General features: G+C 42.1%; 1 protein-coding gene and 1 long non-coding RNA gene across 3 annotated transcripts in view; one reads left to right on the top strand and one right to left on the bottom strand.

The window, feature by feature from the left end:
• Positions 1-17,906, top strand: part of LOC132393058 (uncharacterized) — a 30,604-nt gene extending 12,698 nt beyond the window's left edge. The window contains exons 3-4 of the long non-coding RNA XR_009511740.1: positions 13,491-13,748; positions 17,049-17,906. This is a non-coding gene — a long non-coding RNA (uncharacterized LOC132393058). The remainder of the gene's footprint in view (positions 1-13,490; positions 13,749-17,048) is intronic.
• Positions 1-27,391, bottom strand: part of dgkh (diacylglycerol kinase, eta) — a 503,605-nt gene that overhangs the window by 113,742 nt on the left and 362,472 nt on the right. For both annotated transcript variants that reach the window (XM_059967802.1, XM_059967801.1), the window contains 3 exons: positions 13,448-13,721; positions 10,835-10,960; positions 4,255-4,395 (listed from right to left, as the gene is read on the bottom strand). In XM_059967802.1, coding sequence (XP_059823785.1) covers positions 4,255-4,395; positions 10,835-10,960; positions 13,448-13,721 — 541 coding nt within the window. The remainder of the gene's footprint in view (positions 1-4,254; positions 4,396-10,834; positions 10,961-13,447; positions 13,722-27,391) is intronic.

Raw genomic sequence — 27,391 nt, 5'->3', positions numbered from 1 at the left:
GCTACGAAGTGCACAGCTTTGGAGAAATACTCCACCACGGTGAGGACGGCAGTGTTCCCATGGGAAGGGGGTGGTCCCCTAACGAAATCCAGAGCAATGTGAGACCAAGGGTGGTGGCTAGGAACGGGTAGGGGACGAAGCAATCCAGCAGGTGGTTGGTGGGAGGCTTTTCCATGGGCACTAACAGAACAGGCAGAGACAAAGGAATGAGTGTCAGCATCCAGGGAGGGACACCAGAAATGTCTCTTCAGAAGGGACAGTGTCCAATCGATCCTGGGATGGCAGGCAAAATGAGACATGTGCCTGAGACCAAACAGAGTTCAGCACAAAGAGGAGATTGGAGGGTCCATTGCCTGGGTCAGGTTGAGTCTGTCGGGCCTCCATGACAATGGATTTGATCTCCCAGGTGAGGGCAGCCACCACATAGGATGGTGGAAGGATAGTCTTGGGGTTGGGAAGGCCCTCCTTGGAGATGTATTGATGAGAGAGAGCATTGGGCTTCCTGTTCTTGGATCCCGGACAATAGGTGAGTGTGAATCTGAAACGGCTGAAAAATAATGCCCAACGAGCTTAGCGGGAATTCAGGCATTTGGTGGTTTGGATGTATGCGAGGTTCTTGTGGTCTGTCCAGACGATGAATGGATGCTCCGCTTCCTCCAGCCAGTGCCTCCACTCCTCCAAAGTGAGTTTAATGGCTAGTAACTCCTGGTTCCCAACGTCGTAGTTCCATTCGGTGGGGGATAGATGGCGAGAGAAGGAGCAAGGATGGAGCTTTTCATCTGGGACGAAGCGTTGGGAGAGGACTGCTCCCACCCCGGAGTTGGAGGCGTTGACTTCCACAATGAATTGACAAGAGGAGTCTGGTTGGACCAGGATGGGAGCGGAGGTAAAATGCCTCTTCAGCTCTGAGAAGGCTGAGTCCACTTCGGGGTCCCAGTGAAAAGGGGTCGCAGGAGAGGTGAGTTGAGTAAGGGGCGCTGTCACCAGGCTGTAATCCCTGATGAAGTGACGATAAAAGTTTGCAAAGCCCAGAAATCGCTAGAGTTGCTTGAATGTCGTGGGTTTTGGCCACTCCGCCACTGCACGGATCTTTTTGGGATCTGCCCTCACTTGCCCACTCTCGATGATATACCCCAAGAAACTGACAGAAAGGTCATGAAACTCGCACTTCTCAGCCTTCACAAATAGTTTGTTCTCACAAAGCCTCTGCAGAACCTGACTGACACGGTGGGTGTGTTCCTGAAGACTGCGGGAGAAGATTAAGATGTCATCCAAATAAACAAAAACGCAACGATTAATAACGTCCCTAAGGACATCATTTATCAGGGCTTGGAAGATGGCAGGGGCATTGGTAAGACCGAAGGGCTTAATCAGGTATTCAAAGTGACCAAGAGGGGTGTTAAAAGCAATTTTCCACTCATCTCCCTCCCTTATTCTAACTAGGTGATAGGCACTCCGTAAGTCCAATTTAGAGAAAATTGTGGCTCCATGAAGGGGTTCAAAAGCAGAGTTGATAAGGGGCAGTGGATACTTATTCTTTATGGTTATGCTACTCAGGCCACGGTAGTTAATGCAGGGGCACAGTGAGCCGTCTTTCTTCCCCATGAAGAAGAAACCTGCGCCTACAGGGGAAGATGAGGGTCGCATAATGCCAGCCGCGGAAGAGTCATTTAGATAAGCCATTGCTTCCCTTTCTGGCCGGGACAAGTTATACAGCTGACTGGTAGGTAGAGGGGCTCCGGGGAGAAGGTCAATTGCACAATCGTAAGGGCGGTGTGGAGGCAGGGGAAGAGCTCGTTATTTGCTAAACACTTCTCCCAGATTGTGGTACTCTGCTGGAACCATGGATAAGTCAAGGGTTTCAGAGGCAGACTTTCACAGGGGAAAGGGCCGATTGTAGACAATTGGAATGACAGACTGAATTCCAGCTGACTATCTTCCAGGTAGACCAGTCAATGTGGGGATTATGGCAGTTTAACCAGGGATAAACAAGAACTATCGGAGCTTGAGGAGAAGAAATTAAAATGAATCATACCTTTTCCCAATGGTTTCTGGAGAGAAAGAGAGACAGGGGTGGTGTGAAGTGTGTGCCCCGGCTTCCAAGGGAGTACTCAATGGCTCACGAGGAATTCTGGCCCGGGAAGCTATGTTTTCATCTAAAAGGTTTCCCTCAGTGCCAGAGTCCACTATTGCTGACAGAGGCAGGAACAGTTGGCTGTAATGTAAGGTAGCTGGCATCTGCATCCAGGTTCAGGGAACAGAAAGGAATGTTGTCTGACTCACCAGGGTCCCTCTTTCTACTGGTGAGCCTTCCCTTTTTGGCCGAAGGGGACAGATAGCACGGAAGTGGCCGGACTGGTCGCAATAGAGACACTCTCCTGCTCTAAATCTCCGGAGTCGTTCTGTGGGGGAAAGGCAGTTCCATCCCAACTGCATGGGTTCCTCTCCCAGGGCGGTGGAAACGTCTGGGCTGGGAGCTACTCTAGAAGCCGGAGGAGGAGAGAGGCTTGTTCTGGCGGGAGGCGGTAATGAGTGCCGAGGAGTTTTCAAAGATGGTGGACACCCAGTTCTTTCTCTATGGCGTTCTCGGAAATGATCGTCCAATCTGGTGGCTAGAGAGATCAAGGAATCCAGGCTGTCGGTGTCATCCCTTGCCACCAACTCATCTTTCACCATGTTGCTGAGGCCATTCCGAAATACCCCTTGGAGTGCCTTATTGTTCCACCCCGAGTCAACCGCTAATGTCCGGAACACCACAGAATATTCGGCAATACTGCGCAAGCCCTGGCAGAGAGTGAGTAGACATTTGGCAGTGTCTTTACCACGGACGGGGTGGTCAAAGACCTTTCTCATTCCCATGATAAAGGAAGATCAGATATCCGGTTGGTTATTCCAAACAGCTGTAGCCCATGCTAAGGCACTTCCCCGCAACAACCCCATGATATAAGCAATCTTCGACTTATCCATGGAATACGTAGATGACTGCTGTTCGAACACCAAGGAGCATTGCAGAAGGAAGGTCCAGCACTTCCCCAAATCCCCAGCGTAGTGCTCCGGCTCAGGTATGTGCAGCTCTCTTGGTGAAGGTGTTGCTGACACATGGGGGTTTGCCACTACACGCTGGCTGGGCTGGGTTCCAGGAGTGGGTTGAGTGAAATGAGTGGAGACATGGTCCACCTGGTCACCAATCTTCATTATGTCAACAGACAGTGAACGGAGGTTCTCCGTGACCTCCCAGAGGAGTTGGTCATGCAGACCCAGTAGGGAACCCTGGCTGGCGAGGGCTTGTTGAAGGATATTCATGTCTGCTGGGTCCATAGTGGCCAGATCTTTCTGTTATAATGAACGAGGCAAACCCAAGCGCAGGACACAGGCACGGAGATTTAATTAGGATGCAGACGCAGCTGTGAGTGTTGATCGGCAAACAGGAGGGAGAGCGGGAAGGCAGGAGACAGGCGGGATTTTATCTTGATACGGAGAGACTGGGTTTCACAGGTAAACTTAGGAACTGGAGTAGGAATAGAAAACTGATCTTGACACAGAGAGACTGAGTTTCACAGGTAAATCTCGGTACTGAAGCAAAACTTAGAACACACAGTCCTAAATGGCCGGGAAGTGTTAATTACCACACTGGCAAAACCAACGATCTGGCAATTAGTGGTTGTAATTCCAGGGTTCTTATGCTGCAGGTCCTGATGGAAACCAGGTGTGCCGTCATCAAAGAGAATTAGGAGCAAATGGGAAATAAACGGTCAGAACCATGGCACAATCAAAGGAAATTAGGAGAAAATAGGGCATTAACGATCGGGGCAGTGACACTTTCAGGCTTAATGCATCTTTTCTATAGCATAATGACTAAATCTGAACATATCTCAATCCTCTGAGGAGTTTTGAGAGGTTTTATTAAATGCCCTTTACAAAATGGGTCCCATGGCATTTCTTCGTTTCGTGGCTGTCTGTTGGAAGAAGAATCGCAGGGCTGTATACTGTATACATACTTTGATAATAAATGTACTTTGAATCTTTAAAAAGAAAAATGTTATGCTTTAACCTGAGATATTATATATAATTTAAGTCAAATAGAATGTAGAAGTTAGAATTAAAATAAGTGAACCTGATTTCTTTGCACTCAACAGTTTGATACTCACGAGGTAATTATGTACCCACAAGTAAAATAATCAGTTCTAATAATAGAAGTTTAATGTTATTACTCCAACTTTCTCAAGAATGCTTCTGTCTGAGTATGCTGGCTACCTGGGCAGATGATTCTGGTATTCAGCACTGGGAGATTTTCTTTGCTAGCAGTTAATGGTGAGGTTGTAAATGGACCAGTGTAGGAAGTGGTGGTGCGATGGATTCGTCTCTCTGGAGGGGATCTCTGACCAGACCGGAAAGCTGAAATAATGAAAAATATCATTAATTATACACTGCTGAACATATATAAGGGAGAGGGAAGGATGTTGTAAGCATGCAGGGCAGCAGGATGCAGAGAGAGGGCAAGAGGGACACAGAATAGCAAGGGCATCAGAAGAAAAATGTATCAAAGGAAAGGGAGGGGCAGAAGCAGTTAGAAGGGAGTAGGGAAGTGGAAAGAAAAGGGAGAAAATATCAAAGTATTTTCAATTAACACAAAATAATCTTTCTTGTAAAGCATCTTGAACAGAACTCTCTACCAGCTACATATTAAAAAAGAGTCCTTCATCTTCATAATTCTTAATCACTAAGTGCGATCAACAACCCTCCTAATTCAGATAGGTGCTTATACTTCTTTTTGCCCATTTTCCATATCTCCAGTTACAACTCTCTAGTGCATTACACTTCCTATGCAAGACAATCATTTCAATACATATATTCCAGGGCTCAGATGAAAAATAATGTGTCTGATGTGTAAATGATGAGGTAAGAAGACAATTCGGTTCATCATACAGACATGGTAAGGATCCCAGCAATCAATGCAAGGATGCAGTATAGTCACTGCACACCTTTTACATGTAATGTGAAAGCACAATGAAGTTTTACTTTCAATTCTATAGAAGCACAAGTGAAAAGTAACATCTTGTTTGGGCCAGCCGAACAAGACTTTGGGTCTCTATGTTCCATGATAGGATTCAGCAATGTCATTGAGGACCAGTATGGCAGTTGAACAAAACTTTGCCCCTGTCATTTAACAACCTCACATTTGAAAAATAATTCTAAGTAGAATTTCAAGAGAATTTTTTCCCAACCAAATGAGGCTTAGAAGAGGAGTTAAATAGTGAAAAAAAGCCAGTTTATGAGGGAAAGGAATCTCTACTATCTTGTGAAAGAAACAATGACGATGGGGCATAAAGATCCAAAAAGGGTAGTTTAAGGTTGTAAGGACACTGCCATGGGATATAAACAGGCTCAGTAAATGGTCAAAAAGTGGCAGATGGAGTATAATCTGGGAAGAATAGTTAACTCCTGTTAAAAACCTGGTAAAGCAGAATCTCAGGCTATATCCACACTACACCGGATAATTTTGAAAATGCCATTTCGCATAAAAACGATAGATGTCCACACTAGGTGTTTTTAAAAATACCTCTGTCATTATTGAAACGGAGATTTCAGCGAATCTCCTCCTAGTGCACATGCGCAGGACCCATCTAACGAAAACAAGCGATATGTTTGGTGTCGAATCTCACTGTGAAAGACTGTGCGTTTGTTCAGTTATAGACTATAAAAACTTAAACAACGGTCAGCTGTTGGCTCTCGCGCAGGAGGACTTAAAAGTAAAAAAAAAACAAACACTGCAGCGTATGGAGCCAACCAACAGGGAGTTCACAGACAGTATGAACCGGCTGATGACGAACATTGAAAAACTGACTAACTCTGTTGCATTAATAAAGCACCTTGCCAAATGTGTAAAACATGTCTGCATCAGTATTATCTTGTATTTCCATACAATGTTACATTAGGCTGTTACACATCTATTGTCAGGGAAGTACTTGCATAAATAGGTAAACCACCTTCATACAAGCAAGGGCAGAAAACAGGGCAAAGTGAGTATACTTATTTATTCAGTAAGTTATGGGTCAAAGTATTTGGTGAGTACATTTCTAACTCTTCTGGCTTCAGTCTCGTCTGTTCTGAAACTGTTAGATTGTGTGGGGGGTTGAGTTCGGGAAAACAATGAAATGGCGCACTGCCGTCAGACAGCGTTTTCAGATTTCTCCAGTTACTCCATCCACACTGCTCCGGCCAAACAGCTTTTTCAAAATTACACACCCTGAACAGAGTTTCTGAAATTCTCTGGTTTCAGGGGACAAAAACGCCGTTATAGTGTGGACAGAGGGTAAAGATGAAGAGAAAAAGCTTCGGTTACAGATTTATCTGGCGCAGTGTGGACGTAGCCTTACTTCAAAGTCCAGAAACTAATAAATATCAGTAGTCAAAGAAATTCATGATTCTTGAACAGCAATCCAAGATGCGAGCAGAGCAAGGAATTAGGAAGGCAATTTAAGCCTTTATTGAAATGGATTGGAATACAAGAGATATCTTACTGAAATGACCACTTAGCCAAGGATGAACTAACCACTAACCCACCCCTCCACCTCCACCACCACTACTTTATCATTTCCTGTCAGAGTCACCTTATGTACAGACACACTTGTGCTTAGTGCCACTTTATGGACATACAATCAATGTATATAAGCTATCTTATGTAGACTCGCCTCTTTGGGGCGAGAGGACCCGAGTTTGAATCCAGCTGTCTCCTTTGTATGCTCTCCATCTGTGCTAGGTTGAGTGTCAAGCTAGCAACTTGACCTCATTAAAAAAAAACCTGGAGAGGGATGGACTCCGCCAGATTTCAGATGCCCAAGACACGCCGTATGATAAGCAATCACCAAAAAGATCGGTGCAAAAAGCTTGTCATGACAGTGCCCCAACTCCACCAGGAGCTAAGGGCGCTCGCGCACACACACGTATTTAGAGTATACCTATTGTGTTTTTTAAATTGTTCTGTTCTTTACCTTATTATGTTTTTTTGGGCTGTATCAGATCTGGAGTAACAATTATTTCGTTCTCCTTTACACATGTGGCCTGGAAATTACATTAAACAATCCTGAATCTTGTACTTGTCTTTGAGGAAATGGAAATATAATATAGCAGATTGATTCTTGGGGATGTTCTGAGCAAAGATCAAGTATAATCAGCATTGACTCAATGGAGCTTAGAAATATCATAGGGTAAGCTACTGAAATTCTTGAGAGAGGAGATGCTGCAAATTGTTTTCCAGGGCTGGACAAGTTACAACATGGATATGTAATCTCAGGGTAAGACTGGATAAGTCTTTTTGGTGAATATACTCAGTCTTTATCCCAGGATTGGGGAATTAAGGACTAAAGGGAAAAGTTTACTAGAACTTGAGGGGCTACTTGAGGGGAGGTATGCTTGTGGAATGAGCTGCCAGTGGATGATGTCAAGACAGGTACAACATTGACTTTTAAAAGATAGTTAGATGGGTACATGAATAAGAAAAGTTTAGTAAGTTATAGCCCAAACACTGACAACTGGGACAAAAGCTTGAATGGGCATCTTGTTGGCACACAGTAAGATTTCTCTACTGCATTACTCTATCAATCTGTGACTCTATAAGGAGGAATATCCTCACATGGACGGTAGTCATTCTTTGAACTTCTCTAACCAAGAGTGTTCTGTTGCGTCCATTCAAGACTAAGACTCAATGGGGCTTAGAAGAATGATAGGGTGAGCAACTGAAATAGGGTGGGAAGGTGAACTGGTGTGAATAATTAACCACCTTATGAATGGCAACATAGAAAGGCTCCCATCTTTTCTGTACTTATAGTGAAATTGTGAGGCTATAACTATCAGGAGAGATAGCTGTTTGTTTCTCAAACAAAAGGTGAAGGTGCATAATAAAGATAAAAAATTATGGAAGAAATTGAGAGAGAAGGCAGATGGAAAATAGTTCCAAATGGATCATTGTAAAACTAATCACAATAAAGAATAGACACGCCTCAACAAATCAATAGGAATTTAGATGAAACTGGTTTATTCAGAAAATGGTTAGAATGTAGAACATTTAAGATATTGAGGTTAACATCATTACTTATTTATAATGGAGCTCAATAAGAAAGTGAACGAGAAAGGAAGCTAATGTTGATAAGAAGTGAAAGGAGCTGTGAATGGGATAGTGCAGTCTGAGAAATGTGTCTGTCTGTAGTGACCTGAATCATGAAAGGAAAGATTCTGTGGGCTGAATCACCTGTTTTGATCTCCCAAATTCAAGGTAGTTCCATTTATTCCAAATATTTATCTATAATACTTTAGTACAGCAGATCCCTGGTGTTACTTCCCACTTCCTACCAATATCCTGCCTTCTCTCTACATAAGGCCATAAGACATGGGAGCAGAATCAGGACAGTCAGCCCATTGAGTTTACTCCACTATTCCATCATGACTGATCCCAGATCCCACTCAACCCCATACACCTGCCTTTTTGCCATATCCTTTGATGGCCTGACCAATCAGGAAACCATCAACTTCCTCTTTAAATATATCCACGGACTTGGCCTCCGCTGAAATCTGTGGAAGAACATTCCACAGACTCATCACTTTCTGACTAAAAAAAAAATCCTTCTTACTTCTGTTCTAAAAGGCTGCCCCTCAATTTTGAGGATGTGCCCTCTGGTTCTGGATACCCCCACCACAGGAAAACATGCTCTCCACACCCTCCCTTTCTAGTCTTTTCAACATTCAGTAGGTTTAAATGAGATCCCCTGCATTCTTCTAAATTCCAGTGAGTACAGGCCCAAAGCTGCCAAACGTTCCTTATATGTTAACCCTTTCATTCCCAGAATCATCCTCGTGAACCTCCTCTGGACTCTGACAACACATGCTTTCTGAGTTAATGGGGCCCAAAACTGTTGACAATACTCCAAGTGCGACCTGACTATCATCTAATAAAGCCTCAGCATTATCTCCTTTCTTTTGTATTCTATTCCCCTTGAAATAAATGCCAACATTGCATTTGCCTTTTTTACCACAGACTCAGCCTATAAGTTAACCTCTGGGAGTGTTGCATGAAGACTCCTAAGTCCCTCTGCACCTCTGATATTTGAACCTTCTCCCCATTTAGATAATAGTCCACACTATTGTTCCTTTTACCAAAATGTATTATCATACATTTCCCAACCTGCCACTTTTTTGCCCATTCTTCCAATATGTCTAAGTCATGTTGCAATCACATTGCTTCCTCAGCACTACCTACCCCTACAGCTACCTTTGAATCATCCACAAACTTTGCCACAAGGCCATCAATTTCATTATCCAAATCAGGAACAAACAATATGAAAAGTAGTGGTCCCAATACTGTCTCCTGAGGAACATCACTAGTCACTGGCAGCCAACCAGAAAAAGCCCCCTTTATTCCTACTCGCTGCCTTCTGCCTGTCAGCCATTTCTCTATCCATGCCATTATCTTAACAAGATTTTATTTTGTTAAGCAGCCTCATGTGTGGCACCTTATCAAATGCCTTCTGAAAACACAAGTAAATGTTCCTCTCTTTTGTCCACCCTGCTTGCTACTTCCTCAACGAACTCTATCAGATTTGTCAGGCAAGACACACGACTGATGCTGGATCTCCTCCTCCTCCAACCCTCCTGATGAAGGGTTTCAGCCCGAAATGTCGTCACTACCTCCTCCCATAGGTGCTGTCTAGCCTGCTGAGTTCTGCCAGCATTTTGTGTTTTTATTTGTCAGGCAAGATTTCCCTTTATATAAACCATGCTGACCTTGACTTATTTTATCATTAGTCTCCAAGTACTCTGAAACCTCATCCTTAATAACAGACTCCAACACTTTCCAAACCACTGAGGTTAGACTATTTGGCCTATAATTTCCTTTCTTTTGCCTTCCTCTCTTCTTAAAGAGTGGGATGACATTTGCAATCTTCCAGTCCTCTGGGACCATGCCAAAATTGAGTGATTCTTAAAAGATCATGGCCAATGCATCCGTTATCTCTTCAGCAACCTCTCTCAGGCCTCTGGGATGTAGTCCATCTGGTCCAGGTGACTTATCCACCTTAAGACTTTTGAGTTTGCCTGGCACATTTTCTTTAAGGCACACCCTTCCCCCTGACACTCACGAACTGCTGACACACTGCTTGCTAGTGTCTTCCACAGTGAAGACTGGTACAAAGTACAGCCACCAGAAACTGTCCTTAGTACACAAAGGGTAAATCGTAGCTGTTAGCTGCTTGATATTTAACAGTAGACTCACCTAATGACACAGTTGAGCTGACTTTCCACAGCCAATGCACTAGCACCAGTGTTCTCCACTTGAAGCTGTTCCATTTCTTCCCCAGTCCTTCAAAACCCATTTCTATGATGTCACCATCAATAACAAGACACCAAGTGTGATCTAGATTGAGATGTCAACTGACCTAGCCTTGGATCATTTCACAAGTACAAAAAAACTCCCTCCATAGCTACCTTTACAAAAGTATAAGGCAAAATCCAAAAGGTGGACGTTGCCTCAACCTCTCCTGTTCTGAATTACTCCCTGAAGGTGGTTCTTTCAAGAGACATACAACATTCACACAACCAGAACACTGTCCTTAGCTAATCAGCAGCAATGTTGCCCATTAACCCTAACATAGGCAAGCTTCCATTTTCCTTGCCATCAAACAGATGTGTAATGTTGTGCCCCACAAACATTATGGAGGCTTGATCAATGATGGAAAAGCTGAGAATGCTCTGAAACACAAAAGGCAAGATCTACATTTGATGTTAATGTTCTCTATCTAGTAATCAATCCTCTCTATTTAGAAGAAAGATAAGTAAACTATACTTGGTTGAATATCTGTTTCCTTCGTCTCATCTTCCTCCTTTTCTTCCTCTTTCAAGACCTCCTCAATGTCCTTTTTCAGTTCCACTTCAGCCTGTTCTTGGGTGTGCGCATTCTGTTCATCCACAACTGCAAGTAAGAGGCATCAGTTAAACAGAGTGAAGGAAGGTCCTGACAGCGTGAAGAATATATCAGAGTGGGAAATGAACCATGTGGTCCAAGGGCCATTCACATTTACTTAAAAACAAGGGACCAAACTTTCTCTCCTGGGACAGCACAGCTGTGAACTCTCCATGCCTCTGCTCAGAAGGCCCATGAAGAAAGGTCTATTCTGCCGGCCAAACTGCCTCAGTGTCCAGCACAGAAGCATCATGGCCACATTGGCCTTTGAAAGCTTTGAAACCCGGCAAAGTCCTGCTGAGTCCTTTGCTGGTTGTCAAAACCATGAGGACTCAAAATGTTTCTAACATTCAGAAAAGTTAATCTGTTACAATTGAAATAGCAATTTAAAAAATTTGAAAATTTCATTCAAAATCACTGGCATTTATAAGCAGAATTTGGGTCAAGAAGTAGGCCACAGAAGCCCCCGAGGCTCCATTGTTCACTGAGATCACTCCAATCTTATGCCTTAACATCCTGCTCCTTATCCTTAGAGTCCCTTAAAGCCTAAAAACCCAAGCCTTGAAAAATACCCCACAGCAATATGTCAAATTAAAGCACAGAACAAGATCAAATGAGGAGAAAATTAAAAACAAATGCAGATGCTGGAAAACTAAAATAACTATATGAGTTAGGAATACTCAACAGGCCAGGCTGCATCTGTGAAAAAGATGTGCTCACAGTTAGCACTAGGCGCAAGAAAGGTTCCCCCAATGTCCATCAACTGCGCAAGGTTGCAAAACTGTTCATTTTGAAATACAAATGCCACCATTTGAGCAAAGTTTGAAATCAGTTTGGATTTAATTTTTTCTTGCATGGAAAATCTGAAATCATTAAACTGTCTAACTATTACAGCATTTTCAACTAGAAAATCATGATATTTTAGACATAAGGCATTAACTTGTTCATTCAAATGTGAAGTTGACGATATGAACACTGTCAGCCAAAGATGGCTGCCGCCGTGATGCAGCTGTACAAACCGGAACAGGAAAGGTGAGGTGACGTAAAAAAATTACTGACGTGCATTGTGATATTTGAAAAACCGATTAACTAGTTAACAGAAACATTTAGTTAAAAGATTATTTTCAATAAGTATAATTATTAATTACTGCATTATTTTAGGTAGCTAACCTTTAGTGCACACATTAATTTCTTCAGTGCGCTGGTTGAAAAATGAGTGTGTGCTTACACATGCGCACAGCTAGAGGGAACATAGTTTGGGAGTCCTTGTGCAGAACAACCTAAAGGTTAACTTGCAGGTGGGGGAGGCAGGTGAGAAGAGGCCAGAATGGGGAATGGAAGAATAGAGAATGGGGAGGGGAAAAAATGACCAGAAGGAGAAATTAATGCTCATGCCATCAGGTTGGAGGCTACCCAGACGGAATATGACGTATTGCTCCTCCACCCTGAGAGTGGCCCTATCATGGCAAAAAAGGAAGTCATGGACTGACATGTTGGAACAGGAATGGGGATAGGAATTAAAATGGCTCAACCAACACACGCAAAATGATGGTGGAACACAGCAGGCCAGGCAGCGTCTATAAGGAGAAGCACTGTCGACGTTTCAGGCCGAGACCCTTCGTCAGGACTAACTGAAAGGAAAGATAGTAAGAGATTTGAAAGTAGTGGGGGGAGGGGGAAATACGAAATGATAGAAGACCGAAGGGGGTGGGGTGAAGCTAAGAGCTGGAAAGGTGATTGTTGAAAGTGTTACAGAGCTGGAGAAGGGAAAGGATTATGGGACGGGAGAGTCAGGAGAAAGAAAGGGGGAGGGGAGCACCAGAGGGAGATGGAGAACGGGGGGGGAGAGGGGAGAGGGGAGAGGGGAGAGGGGGAGGGGGAGGGGGAGGGGGAGGGGGAGGGAGAGGGAGAGGGAGAGGGAGAGGGAGAGGGAGAGAGAGAGAGAGGGGGAGAGAGAGAGAGAGAGAATCACACACAGACTCCTTCTTCTGGGAGCAATGAGAGAGAAAGAGAGAGAGAGAGAGCAAACAACTAAATATGTCAGGGATGGGGTAAAAAGAGGAGGAGGGGCATTAACGGAAGTTAGAAAAGTCAATGTTTCATTAAAATGGTTGGTCACCCGGAAATTGAAATTTTGGCAGAGGGAGCAGAGTTGCTTGACAAGTGGTTGCCTAATTTATGTCTGGTCTCACCAATGTAGAGGCGACTGCATCAGGATGCAATAGATGACCCCAACAGATTTGCAAGTGAAGCATTGCCTCACTTGGAAGGACTGTTTGGGGCCCTGAATGGAGGTGAGGGAGGAGGTGAATGGACAAGTGTAGCATTTCTGACACTTGCAGGGATAGTGAGAGGATTTAACAGAATCCTCAAAATTAGCCATTGGTGGAGAAATAATAAAAAAGTAACAAAATAGGTGCTGTTTTCAAAAGCTTGTTGGATTAATGGACAATAAAGGATTATCAGGAAGCTTAGGAAGGCTGCACCACACTGTACCTTTCTCTGCTTGTTCAATGATTTGTCTCACTGCTTTTTTCAGGCTGTTTGCCCGAAGCATAAGTTGCTCCCTGGATTTGAAGAACTTTGGGGTGGAAGACCGTGCTGGGATGCTTTCCACCGGCTGCTCAGATAAGGATTCTTCACTGAACTCTTCTTCTTCACCTTCCTCCTCTTCGATGGGTGGCGTTGAGCAGTGGTGGCTTGTCGTGGCTTGTGATTCATCACTGAGGGTCTGCAGCAGCGAGTCCAGCTTCTCGTTCAGTACCAGACACTGGAATGAGAATGTGTAAACTGTCAGGTACGAGTGACAGATCTTACAGCTTTAAACTACCTTTATATCTGCAACCTTATTATTTTCCCCAAAATCATGTCAACTGTAAAAATAATCCGATGTCTTTGTCTACGTTAATTATTAATTCCATATCTCTTCTTACAATCCATCAAAGCCATTTCAAGTTTCTTCCTTAAACATTGCACTCAAGAAGTGTTTGAGAGATTAACCCATTTAGTGCCCAGTGGTGGGAGGTGTCCTTCCCCACAGAGTTTCTGCAGTGCTTCGAAGTGCTGCTCTTCATTGGGGCAGGAAAGCGGTGCAGCGGCTGCCTCGAGCTACCAGAGACCTGGGTTTGATCCTGACCTCTGGAGCCGCCCGTGTGGAGCGCACATTCTCCCTTTGACCAGATGAGTTTCCCACTGTCACTCCAATGACTTGTAGGCTGGTAGGTTAGGCTGGCCACTGTATAGCACTTCAAATGTACAGGTAAGTGCTAGAATCTGAGAGGAGCTGATAGACTAATGCAAATGGATGGTCAATGGTAGCTATGGACTCAGTGGGCTGAAGGGCCTGTTTCTCTCTAATGACTCTATGACATATTGCATCTTGGAATGAGTTAGTCAGTAGCATTTGCATGTGAATGTAAGCAACAGCAAACTGGCATATAATTATGCATTCAGTTAAGTAAACTTTCAAAGGCTCTTTACAAGAATGGCAGGTAAAATATAGGTTGTTGAATGTGCTACCAGTTCTTCACTGCCAACAATACTGGGATTCATACTACAAAACTTGACAATTCCCGGAGAATGATGAGGAAATCTACTCTATTCCCACTATCCTCAGGTTACTTCTTCATCAGCCCATGTCTTCTTTCACCTATCTCCACCCAGCTTCTTAGTTCATACCTTCACCTCCACCCATCCACCTTCCCTCCTACCTGGACTCACCCATCACCTGCCAGCTTGTACTTCTTGCCCTCACCCCAGCTTCTTATTATGTTACTTATGTACTGCGATGCAGCGTGGCATAGGCTGTCCCTGCCCTTTAAACTGCCCAACAACCCTCAATTTAACCCTAGCTAATTTACAATGACCGACCGGTACCAACTGGTACGTCTTTGGATTGTGGAAGGCAACTGGAGCACCCAGAGGATATCCACACAGTCACGGAGAGAGCATACAAGCTCCTTACAGACAGCGGTGGGAATTTATCCTGGGTTGCTGGTAATGTAAAGCATTGTGAGAACTACTATGCTACCGTGCCACCCCAGGTTGCTCCTCGTTGAGTGAACAAAGTCTCAAGTTTCCAGATTTGCTGACAATATTAAACTAGCTGGGATCATATTAAATTAAACTAGTAGGGCACTATGGTAGTGCAGAGGTTAGTGTGATGCTATTGCAGCTCGGGGTGTCACAGTTCGGAGTTCAATTTGGGCATCTTCTGTAAGAAAGTCTGTGCATTCTTCCCATGTTTCCTCTGAGTGCTCTGGTTTCCTCCCACAGCTCAAAGTCATACCAGTAGGTTAATTGATCATCAAAAATTGTCCCATGATTAGGTTAGGATTAAATCTCAGGCTAGAAGCAGCATGGCTCGGTGGTCCAGTGGGCCTGTTCTGTGTTGTACCCTGAAATAAAAAGTACAATAAGTACAGAGAAGGAAGTGAAGGGTAGTTAAGGAAGTTAGATGTATTGAGGCAAGCCACAATAATGGGCTAGAGTGTAGCAGATGGAAGATAATGTGAACATATGTGAGGTTATCCACACTGATGCACTTAACAGAAAGCAGAGTAACTGTAACATGGTAAGAGATTATGTTATACAGACTCAAGATACTGCTGATGCTGGGATCTGGAGCAACACATGTTGCTATGTTGCCCCAGAGATTACAATGTTCAAAGAGACCTAAGCACAATTAATGCAGAAACCATCATCATAGGGTGGTGAACCTTTGGAATTCTCTTGTCCAGACAGCTAGGGAAGCTTAGCTGTAGAATTAACTAATAGATTTCTGAATATTAAGGGAACAGTGCTTAAGGATAATGCTTAGAAATGGCACTGAAGTCAATCAGCCATGACCTTAATTAATGTCAGGGCATGCTCCAGGAACAGCCGTGGCTAATCCTACCCCAATATTTTTATGATTAAAAGGCAATCCAACTAAGTGACTGCCTCCCCCTCACTTACCCCCTCCCCAAGTGTGTTAGCTCAGGAGTCCTGTCTTTAGTTCTGATGGCCAAGGTTTATTGGCAAGCCACAGGTCTGGTAGCTGGCGGAAAGTAACTGCCTGGCTGACAGAGATCATATGCAGGAGACAGGAGGAAGAAAGTGCTACTCCTAGCCTGAGATCCACATTCCAGCATCCTTCGCCACTGCTGCCTGACTCAGACCTCAGTAACTATGGTAACTAGGATTTTAAGCATCCATTGCTCAATGTAATAAACTTAAAAATGATCTTGTTGGCACTTTTTTTTCATATTTCTCAAATAATGCCAAGTAGAGCTTTATAAATGGTTCTCCTGATACATTGTGCCAGAGGTTAATAATGTTATTTTTATAAAACACATTTCTTTGATTATTTAAGGAAATATGTTTTATAAATATGACAGATAGCATAAATATAGCTGAAATAAATCATTGGATCAAAATGATATATGTACATTATCCTTGTGGCTCTTTCTCTTCTCCTTTGTCAAAGACAGATTTGAAGATACTGCTCTAAAAAGATAATCTTTATTAGATACTGGCAATTGGTAATAAATTATTTTAAAATAATCAGATATAGATTTTTTTTATTTGCTTTCTTAAATGTATTACTGAAACAAAAATTGAGATTTCATGCCAGTAGTACTGGCCATTTCTACTGAATTCTGTTGCTGCACCTTATCATTTTTCAAACAGACCAGTCTGCTTCATGTAATTCCTAAACTATTTCAACTACCAGAGGTGGATATGCTATCAACTGGTTAAACCAGGCATGGGCAAACTACGGCCCACGGGCCATATGCGGCCAGTTAAGCTTTTTAATCCGGCCCACAGAACTTGAGGAAATTATATTAATAAACCTTGTTAACGTTTTTTCCCCGCAATTCTGGCGTTTTCCCAATAGATGACGCACTCTATATACATTTGTGGCGACCCATTTCCTGGCACATCCGAACCGGCTCACAATTAGCCAGCGTTCCGGCTAAGGGAGATAGCCTGCGGAGATTTGCGAGCACAGAGCTTTGGAGCCTCTGTGCCACGGGGGGGGGGGGGGGGTGCAGGTTGAGGGAGGCTTAAAAGTGAGGCTGGGGATTTTGAATAAAGTTTTTTTCTTCGACTGCAGTTACCGACTCCGTGTCGTAATTTTAGCGCTGCATGTAGCACACCGCTACACATTGACCTTTGTTGAGGTGCAGCGTATTACTCCACATTTGCGCTTTACTCTTTGTTCGGCTCGACCTATTTGTGTGAACAGGCGTTCAGCGTCATGAACATCAACAAAGCCAGCCACAGATCCAAGTTAACTGACCAACACCTCAGATCCATCCTGAGAATCACCACAACAAAACTAAATCCAGACTTTGATGCGCTGGCTAAAAAGGGAAACCAACAACACTGTTCCCACTGAAATTAAAAATAAGTTTCTTTGTTGTGTTATGTAAAAAATGCATTTGAAAATATTTTTTTCAATAAGCCTTACATGTTACATGTCATTTCTGTTAAGTGATGGACATGAGTAGTGCGCAGGTGCACGTACGTTCTCAAAATAAAAAAATGCTCTCCAGATCAAATAACGTGCTCCCCATACTGGCGCGCTGTCACTGTTCTGTCTTTGTGCTGGTCGTTGTTGAGTTTTGGCACAGGGGACAATTGAATAAGAAGGAGCAGGACAAATAGACCTGCATCTCCTACCGTTTTTGAAATAAAGACAGTCAGGAGGAGAGTGATGATGATAATATCTTGAAGGATAACAGAATTTTCAGTGCTTTAAAATAATAACTGTTACTATTAAAAAAGTTGTATTTTATTCATTTAATTTTCAGTGTTTTAAAAGTCATTTCAATAAATAACTAAATACCATGGGACTTCAAAGACAGATATTTTGTTGTAATGCATTTGTTCATTTTCAATTGAAATTAAAGCACATGTTTTCTACATATCCCATGATATTTTATTTTCTCTTATGAGGTGTAATACCAAAACACTCCGTTCATCTGCTCCTGGTCCGGCCCCCCTGTCAAATTTTAGAACCCTTTGTGGCCCACAAGTCAAAAAGTTTGCCCACCCCTGGGTTAAATGCAACTTAATTGCATACTGCAGGTGAGTTTTTGAGAGATCCTTCACTCCACGAGGGGAAAAGTCATGCACAACAGAAAGATGGTGATCAGCATTCTCAGTCGTACCCCTCCCTCGCCATTTGGAAGGAGCAAGGCCCTTTTCCAATTATCAACAGCTCACTTGATCACATTCTTTCCTTGGAGTCAGAAACTTACTAATTCAAGTCCTATTCCAGAGTTGTAAGCTGTTCTTTCAAAAGTATTGAAGAAAGGAAAATGTTGCTCTTTGGATAAGATAATAAGCAAAAGTCTAGCCAACCTGTTGGCTGAGCAAAGATCCATGATACTATTTAGGAAAATGGGCTGACTATCCAGTAACCAGCAGCAGTAAGGTCAGATCATTACTCCCCTTGCTGTTTCTGTGAAATAGTTGATTTCCATGTTGTTTTCTACATTAATTGATTGTAAATAAGGTACCTTGGGATATTTTTACTTTTTTCTTGGGTTAGGGTGCAAACAAATTATCCATTCCCAGATGGAAGTGGGCCTTGAATCACTTTTGCACATCTGGGACTTCTGCTTCTTTGACTCTGTTAGATAGGGTATTGATCTCATATTCAAATCTCCTTTCCACAAAATTTAGCTTTAGTTTATTTTATCACTGAATTGAAATCACTGAAACAGACAGTTGACATTAGAAGACCTGTCCCTGAAACCTGAATATTAATAAAGATCTTGTCTGTCACTTTAGCATATACTGAGGGAGGGACAGGAGATTTTTTTGATGAGAAGAGGTCCTCTTCTACATGTAACTCATTTTGAAGATAATCTTCCATCCTTTTTGGAATGTTTATTTTCAATCTAAGTCATAGGTTGGTGACACCAGTCCTGGTGTAGGAGTTCGACCCTAAACATTGACAATTTTTTTCCTCCCTCCATAAATGCTGTTCAGCCTGCCGAGTTCCTCCAGCAGGTTGGTTGCTGCTCTGAATAACAAGCACTGAGTTATTGTCACATTGCCATTTGAGGGAACATGTTCTGTGTCAATGAACTGCTATACTTTCTACAGTGTAACAAAGGCAACACTTCAAAGTACTCCACTGAAATTATCCTACCTTGAGATTACTTGAGGATATGAAAAATGCTGTCTAAAACACAAACCTACTTCCCCTTCATTGCTTAGATTGGCATTTCACAAATTGTCCAGATTAAGGATTGACTGTTGCTCCTGGGTGAATGAGTGTGAAACTGCCACTTGCATTTGTCATCTTCTGATCTCCCACGACAACTCATGATGAAGGATAGCAGGTTGATAAAGTGCCTTTCTGGGTGTTTTTGTCATTATCTATCTGGAAAGGATTTCCTTAGGTTCTTCAAGCTAAATAAGAGCAACATTTCAGGAATTCCCTGTATTATGATATGAATCACAAACATTTAGAATTTTATATAGAAATAATAACTATGAAATAGTAACGCACACAAAATACTGGAGGAACTCTGCAAGCTAGGCAGCATCTATGGAAAAACAGTACATTCAATGTTTCAAACCGAGACCCTTCAGCAGAAATGGAGCAAAAATCCCTTTCCAGTCCTGCTGAAGGGTTTTGGCCCAAAACATCAACTGAACTCTTTTCCATTGATGCTGTCTGGCCTGCAGAGCTCCTCTAGCATTTTGTGTGTGTTGCTTCAATGGCTTCTACTTCCAGTAAGCTATTTGACTCCGTGAGTTGAAAGCTTTTACAGTAATTTTTTCCACATCCCTCAAATCTAATGGATATCCATGTCAACTTGATTGGGCATATACTCAAAATATTAATGAAGCAGATCTTAAATTGTTCAAAATCACCAGCTGCACCTGTGCCAGACTGTGTCCCATTCAGGGTACTAATGCATGGTCTTCTCTCACTGGGACCCCAACTCCATCACATTGACAAACCTATCTCAGCAGCTCAATGCAGACGACTGGCTCACCAAAGATGCATATATCAACTCAGTACAGACAGTCGGCCCAGTGCAGACATTTGGCTCAGCAAAAACAGAATGTCCAGAGCAGAGAGACGACTCAAAGCATTCACAAGACATCTTTGGCAGTGAACTTCTGAATGCCTTAAATATTAGAATGCATACTGACAGTCAAAAAACATTTAAAGTCATTGAAAATAACTTAACTATATAAAACATAGACAGATTTGCTGCTTATTCCCTGGTCTTTCCGCTCTTATCCGCTGGGGTTAATGTTTTCCTTATCATACCTTTAAAAATTTATTAATTTTCAAATCATGATCTTGCCCTTTCCTATCTCTGTTACAGTAAACTCCCCCAACATCGTTACACTCCTTTAATTCTGGCCTCTTTCGCTTTTCTTTTGCCCTAGTGAAAGCCTTAGCTGCCTGTTAAGGTTATTTTTTATTTGGTAGATTTAAACAATCAAATATCCAGCATCTGTAGTTTTATCTTTTGCTATTTGATATGGGGTTCATGACTTGATTACTAATATGGGTCCCCCTTTCCCTTTACAATCTACATTACAATGGTTATCACTATCACAGGACTATCTTTATCAATAAATCAATATCACCACTACAAAGTCCTGATACACCCAATCGAACCATTATCCTCAAACTCCTTTGTATTTCTGATGCTAGATTATTAACTTTCCAATAACCAATGGGTGTTTAAACCATTTAGAAAGACATTGTAAAGTTACAGGTGAAAGAAATAGAATGTTTTAAACGATAGGAGATTAATAGGTGTTGGTGATCAGAGTGACCTGGCAGTCCTTGTACACCAGTTAACTAAAAGTAAACATGTTTACTGCTAGTATAGCAAGCAGCTAGTGAAGGTAAATAGCATGTTAACTTTTCTAGTATGTGGATCTGAGTGCACATTTTTGTAATTAGGTAAGGTCACATCAAATATTGTATACACCTCCGGCCTTCCAATTTAAATAAGCATAAAGGTTCACCAAATTAATTCCTGTAGGGATGGGGATAGGAGTGGGTAGGATTGACTGGATTTACTTGTGAGGACAGAATAAGCAGACTGGGCTGGAATCCTTTAGCGGTCAGAAGAATGATCAATGATCTCATGTAATTAAGATATATATGGCAAGGTAAAAGGCCTTGAGTTCATCTCAAAACTTTGCAATTAGCCAAGGCAAAGGGGGGGATGGGGCCTACCTTCTCTTAGAGCTTACTATTTTGCAGCACAGTTGAGAGCTGTGATATGTTGGTGCAACCCATCATATGGTGCTCAATGGAAAAACATTGAGGGGATACTTCCCAACCCCATACAGGCAATTTTGGCTGATAATAACCAACAAAGGTACATAAATACTATTGATAACCCATGGGTGAAATGGACTCTTAAAATATGGAAAACTATTATAAAAGAATATAAACTAAAGGGAGATATTGCAATTCTTAATTGGTGTGCATATGACTCAGATTTTACGCCATATAAATTAGATGCTAGGTTTAAGGACTGGACAACTAAAGGAATAACAATTCTTTGCAATATAATGAAAAAAGCAACACTGTTCAGCTTTGAAATGCTTAAAGAGAAACACTAATTAGAAAAATGACTTTTATTGGTATTTACAGATGTGCCAATATGTTAATAGGACGGTTAAAAATGTAATCAAGCAAGTACATGTTTGATAGAGGTACAGTCGACCCTCCTTATTGGTTCCGGGACCTCCCGCGGATGCTCAAGTTCCTTATTTGACCTGTCTCAGTGAAGTGGTCTTTAGGACCCAGCGGAACCCCTGACCTTAGTTAACCTGTCTCAGTCCAGTGGACATTAGGACCTGGTGGTGAAACTCTGAATCCGCAGTGTTTCTGTTCATGAAAATAATCACGATCACGACTGAAAATAAAGTGCAAGTAATAAAGCGACAGGAAAGAGGTGAAACGCATTCGGTCATTGGAAATGCATTAGGCTACAGTCGGTCAACGATCAGAACAATTTTAATGGAGCATGTGAAAGGCCCTGCCCTGATGAAAGCTGCAATTATTACTAAGCAACGCAGTGGTTTAACTATTGAAATACATACATTTCTTAAGTGTTTTATTTGCATAGAAAGGTAAAATATATACTACATACAAAGACAAACGTTTGACTAACTGACGCTAAATAATACCGGATATACCTGTTCCGACTTAAAGACAGACTCAGGAACAGTACTCGTTCATAACCTGGGGACTGCCTGTACTTCTAAATCATCTCTAGATTACTTATAATACCTAATACAATGTAAATGCTATGTAAATAATTGTTATACTGTATTGTTTAGGGAATAACAACAAGAAATAGTAGTCTATACATGCTCAAACAATGAGTGCTGGACAGAGAACTTTCAGGTTTTCCCGATCCGCGGTTGGTTGAATCCACGGATAAGGAGGGCCAACTGTATTTAGAAAAGCATATAATTCAGATAACAGTTGTAGAATCATATCAAGTGTATATAAGGGTTTGTCAAATCTTAAAACGCATTCGACTTCATACATTAAAACAAAATGGGAGAAAGAAAGAGGGGTAATTATATCTGAGGAAGAATGGACAACAATCTGGAGGTATCAATGGAAGTGTACCAGTTCACAGAAATGGAGGAAGTTCAGATGAAAAAACTTGATGAGATATTTTATTACACCCTCTCAGAAATTCCATTATGATAGTAACCTCCCTGTTTGCTAGAGGAATTATGGAAATCAAAATGCAAACCATTATCATATTTTAGACCATAAGACAAAGAAGCAGAAGTCAGTCATTCCGCCCATTGAGACTGCTCCACCATTTTATCATGAGTTGGTCCATTCTCCCATTTAGTCCCACTCTCCCGCCTTCTCACCATAACCTTTGATGCCCTGGCTACTCAGATACCTATCAATCTCTGCCTTAAATACAGTCAATGACTTGGCCTCCACCGCCACCCGTGGCAACAAATTCCACAGATTCATCACCCTCCGGCTAAAAAAATGTCTTCGCATCTCTGTTCTGAATGGGCGCCCTTCAATCAAGTCATGCCCTCTTGTACTAGACTCCCCCACCATGGGAAACAACTTTGCCACATCCACTCTGTCCATGCCTTCCAACATTCGAAATGTTTCTATGAGGTTCCCCCTCATTCTTCTAAACTCCCAGGAGTACAGTCCAAGAGCGGTCAAACGTTCCTCATATGTTAACCCTCTCATTACCGGAATCATTCTAGTGAATCTTCTCTGAACCCTCTCCAATGTCAGCACATCCTTTCTTAAATAAGGAGCCCAAAACTGCACACAGTATTCCAAGTGAGGTCTTACCAGTGCCTTATAGAGCCTCGACATCACATCCCAGCTCCTATACTCCATTCCTCTAGAAATGAATGCCAACATTGTATTTGCCTTCTTCACCACCAACTCAACCTGGAGGTTAACCTTAAGGGTATCCTGCACAAGGACTCCCAGGTCCCGTTGCATCTCAGAACTTTGAATTCTCTCCCCATTTAAATAATTGTCTTCCCATTTATTTCTTCTACCAAAGTGCATGACCATACACTTTCCAACATTGTATTTCATTTGCCACTTCTTTGCCCATTCTCCCAATCTATCCATGTCTCTCTGCAGACTCTCTGTGTCCTCAGCACTACCGGCCCCTCCACCTATCTTTGTATCATCAGCAAACATAGCCACAAAGCTGTCTATTCCATAATCCAAATTGTTGATATACAACGTAAAAATTTCCTCTCTCTGTTTCCTGCCAATCAGCCAATGGTCTATCCACATATATAACTTCCCCACAATTCCATGGGCTCTTATCTTGCTTAGCAGCCTCATGTACGGCACCTTGTCAAAGGCCTTCTGAAAATCCAAAACACAACATCCACTGCATCTCCCTTGTCCAGCTGACTTGTAATTTCCTCAAAAAATTGCAATAGGCTTGTCAGGCAGGATTCTCCTTTAAGGAAACCATGCTGAGTTCTGCCTATCTTGTCATATGCCTCCAGGTACTCCGTAACCTCATCCTTGACAATTGACTCCAACAACTTCCCAACCACCGATGTCAAGCTAACAGGTCTATAATTTCCTCTTTGCTTCCTTGCCCCCTTCTTAAATAGCGGAGTGACATTTGCAATCTTCCAGTCCTCCAAAACCATGCCAGAATCTAATGATTTTTGAAAAATCATTGCTAATGCCCCTGCAATCTCCACAGCTACTTCCTTCAGAACACAAGGGCGCGTTGCATCTGGCCCGGGAGATTTATCTACCCTTACACTATTCAGCTTCCTGAGTACTTCCTCTGTCGTAATTGTGACTGTGCACACTTCTCTCCCGACACCCTTGAGTGTCCAGTATACTGCTGATGTCTTTCTCAGTGAAGACTGATGCAAAATACTCGTTCAGTTTCTCCGCCATCTCCTTATCTCCCACTACAATTTCTCCAGCATCATTTTCTATCAGTCCTATATCTACTCTCACCTGTCTTTTACTCTTTATATGCTTGAAAAAGCTTTTAGTATCCTCTTTGATATTATTTGCTAGCTTCCTTTCATAGTTTATCTTTTCCCTCTTAATGACATTCTTAGTTTCCTTTTGTAAGCGTTTAAAAGCTTCCCAATTCTCCGTCTTCCCACTAATTTTTGCTTCCTTGTATGCCCTCTCCTTTGCTTTTACTTTGGCTTTGACTTCTCTTGTCAGCCACGGTTGCATCCTTTTTCCATTCGAAAATTTCTTCTTTTTTGGAATATATCTATCTTGCACATACCTCACTTCTCACATAAACTCCAGCCACTGCTGCTCTGCCGTTCTTCCCACTAGTGTCCCTTTCCAGTCAACTTTGGCCAGCTCCTCTCTCATGCCACTGTAATTTCTTTTACTCCACTGAAATACCGACACATCGGATTTCGGCTTCTCGTTCTCAAATTTCACAGTGAACTCAATCATGTTATGATCACTGCCTCCTAAGGGTTCCTTCAGCTCAATCTCTCTTATCACATCTGGTTCATTACACAATACCCAATCCACTACAGCCGATCCTCTAGTGGGCTCAACAACAAGCTGTTCTAAAAAGCCATCTCGTAGACATTCTACGAATTCTCTCTCTTGAGATCCAGTGCCCACCTGATTTTCCCAATCTACTTGCATGTTAAAATCCTCCACAATTATCATAACACTGTCCTTCTGGCAAGCCTTTTCTATTTCCTGATGTAATTTGTACTCCACATCACTGCAGCTGTTAGGAGGCCTGTATATAACTGCCATCAGGGTCCTTTTACCTCTGCGATTTCTTAGCTCAACCCATAAAGATTCTGCACCTTCCGATCCTATGTCAACTCTTCTAATGATTTAATATCATTTCTTACCAATAAAGCCATGCCACCCCCTCTACCTACCTGCCTATCCTTCCGATACACCGTGTATCCTTGGACGTTCAGCTCCCAGAGACATGCATCCTTTAGCCACGTCTCAGTGATGGCCACAATATCATACCTGCCCATATGGGAATGCCCATTATCAAAGACTATTGGAGTTGGGATACACAATGCCCTACAAGATATCTTTAAATGTGAAATACCCTTAGAAAGTAAGACCATATATTTTGGGTATATACCTCAAGAATGGTTGAAAAGAGATAAATATTTAATGAATACACTGCTGCTGGCTGGTAAAAAGACTCTTACCAGGAAATGGTTATCACAGGAGAGTCCAACCTTAAATGCATGGATGGAAATTACTATGGACATTTACAAAATGGAGAAGATAACAGCATCTGTTAATCATAAGTTGGAACAATTTGATTCATACTGGGAAAAATGGTTTAACTACATATGGTTTAACCTCATAGGCCTGATTTTATTCTCACAAATCAATGAATATGTTGTAAAAAAAGATCACTCCCTACTTATACATAATTTTCTTCTTTTGCTTGTTCTTTCTTACCACTCTTTTCTATAAGTGTGTACCTCAGATAAATACTATGTGGAGATTTGCAACATATTTGATTATATGATATATATGTACAATGTCTGAAATACATCTTATGGAAATGTTTGTTTGATGATGAACTTCAACAAAAAATAAATTACACAAAAAAAGAAACAACCGAACAAACTTGGGTTGTTTTCTTGGAGTGGCGGAGGCTGAGGGGAGATCTGAAAGATTGTGAGAGGCACAGATAGAGTAGACAGGGAGTATTTTTTCCCCAGAGTAGAAATGTCTAATACCAGAGAGCATGAGAGGTTCAAAGGGGATGTAAGGGTTAAGTTTTTTTTACTCTGAGTTTTATCTGCCTACAGACTTTTCCGTTTCCCCAAAAACGTTCTCTCTCATAATGGTAACCACACACTTCATGACGCCTGACACCTAGAACTTCCACCCAACTGCTAGTGTCTTCTACGGAGAAGACTAATGCAAAATACTTATTCATTTTGTCTGCCATTTCCTGGCCCCTCATTACAACCTCTCCTGTGTCATTTCACAGTGGTCTGATATTCATTCTCTCCTCTCATTTACACTTTATCTATCTGAAGAAACTTCCGGTATCCCTTTTAATATTATTGGCTTGATTACTTTTATATTTCACCTTTACCTTCTTAATGACTTTATTTAGTTCTCTTCTACTGGTACTTGAAAGCTTCCTGATCCTCCCAGCAATCTTTGCTCTATTATATGCCTTCCCTTTGGCTTTTATGTTGATTTTGACTTCTCTTGTTAGCCAGTGTTGTGTCATTTTCCCTTTAGAATACTTCTTCCACTTTGAGATATATATATACACTCTATGCCTTCCCAATTGCTTCCAGAAATTCCAGCTATTGCTGCTCTGCCATCATCCCTGCCAGTGTTCTTTTCCAATTCTGGCCAACTCTTCCCTCATGCCTCTGTAATTCCCTTTATTACACTGTAATACTGATACATCTGATGTTGGCTTCTCCTTCTCAAATTTCAGAGAGAATTTGATCTGTGGAATCTGCTACCCAATAGAGTTGTGGAGGCTCTTATACCGAGTGTTCAAAGAAAGATATTAGTGGATTTTGTATAGTCAGAGAATCATTATCCCATTGTAAGGTTTCTGAAGAAGTAATGATGGAAGGAAAATAGATTCTGTATGCATATAGTTTACAAAGTATTTAAGAAGGTCCCAAATGGTACGCTGATTCAGAAGATTAAGGCACAACAGAGCCACGACGGCTTAGTACATTGGGTTGAAAATTGGCTTGGCCATAGAAGGCACATGTTGGTGGAGGAGGGGTGTTAGTCCTACTGGTAGTCTGTGATCAGTGGTGTTCCACTGTTGTCGTTTGTGATGTCATGAACAAAAATGTAGTTGGGCTGATTACTAATTTTGTAGATGATCCAAACATTGGTGGAGTTGTGGATCCAGAGGATGGTTGCCTAAGGATGTAGCAGATAGCATTGTTTAAAGAGCAGTCAGA

This window comes from Hypanus sabinus, chromosome 4, assembly GCF_030144855.1.
Source record: "Hypanus sabinus isolate sHypSab1 chromosome 4, sHypSab1.hap1, whole genome shotgun sequence".
In the NCBI taxonomy this organism is placed as follows: domain Eukaryota; kingdom Metazoa; phylum Chordata; class Chondrichthyes; order Myliobatiformes; family Dasyatidae; genus Hypanus; species Hypanus sabinus.
Note: the sequence above shows the minus strand (reverse complement) of the source record. Positions and strands in the feature narration are given on the sequence as shown.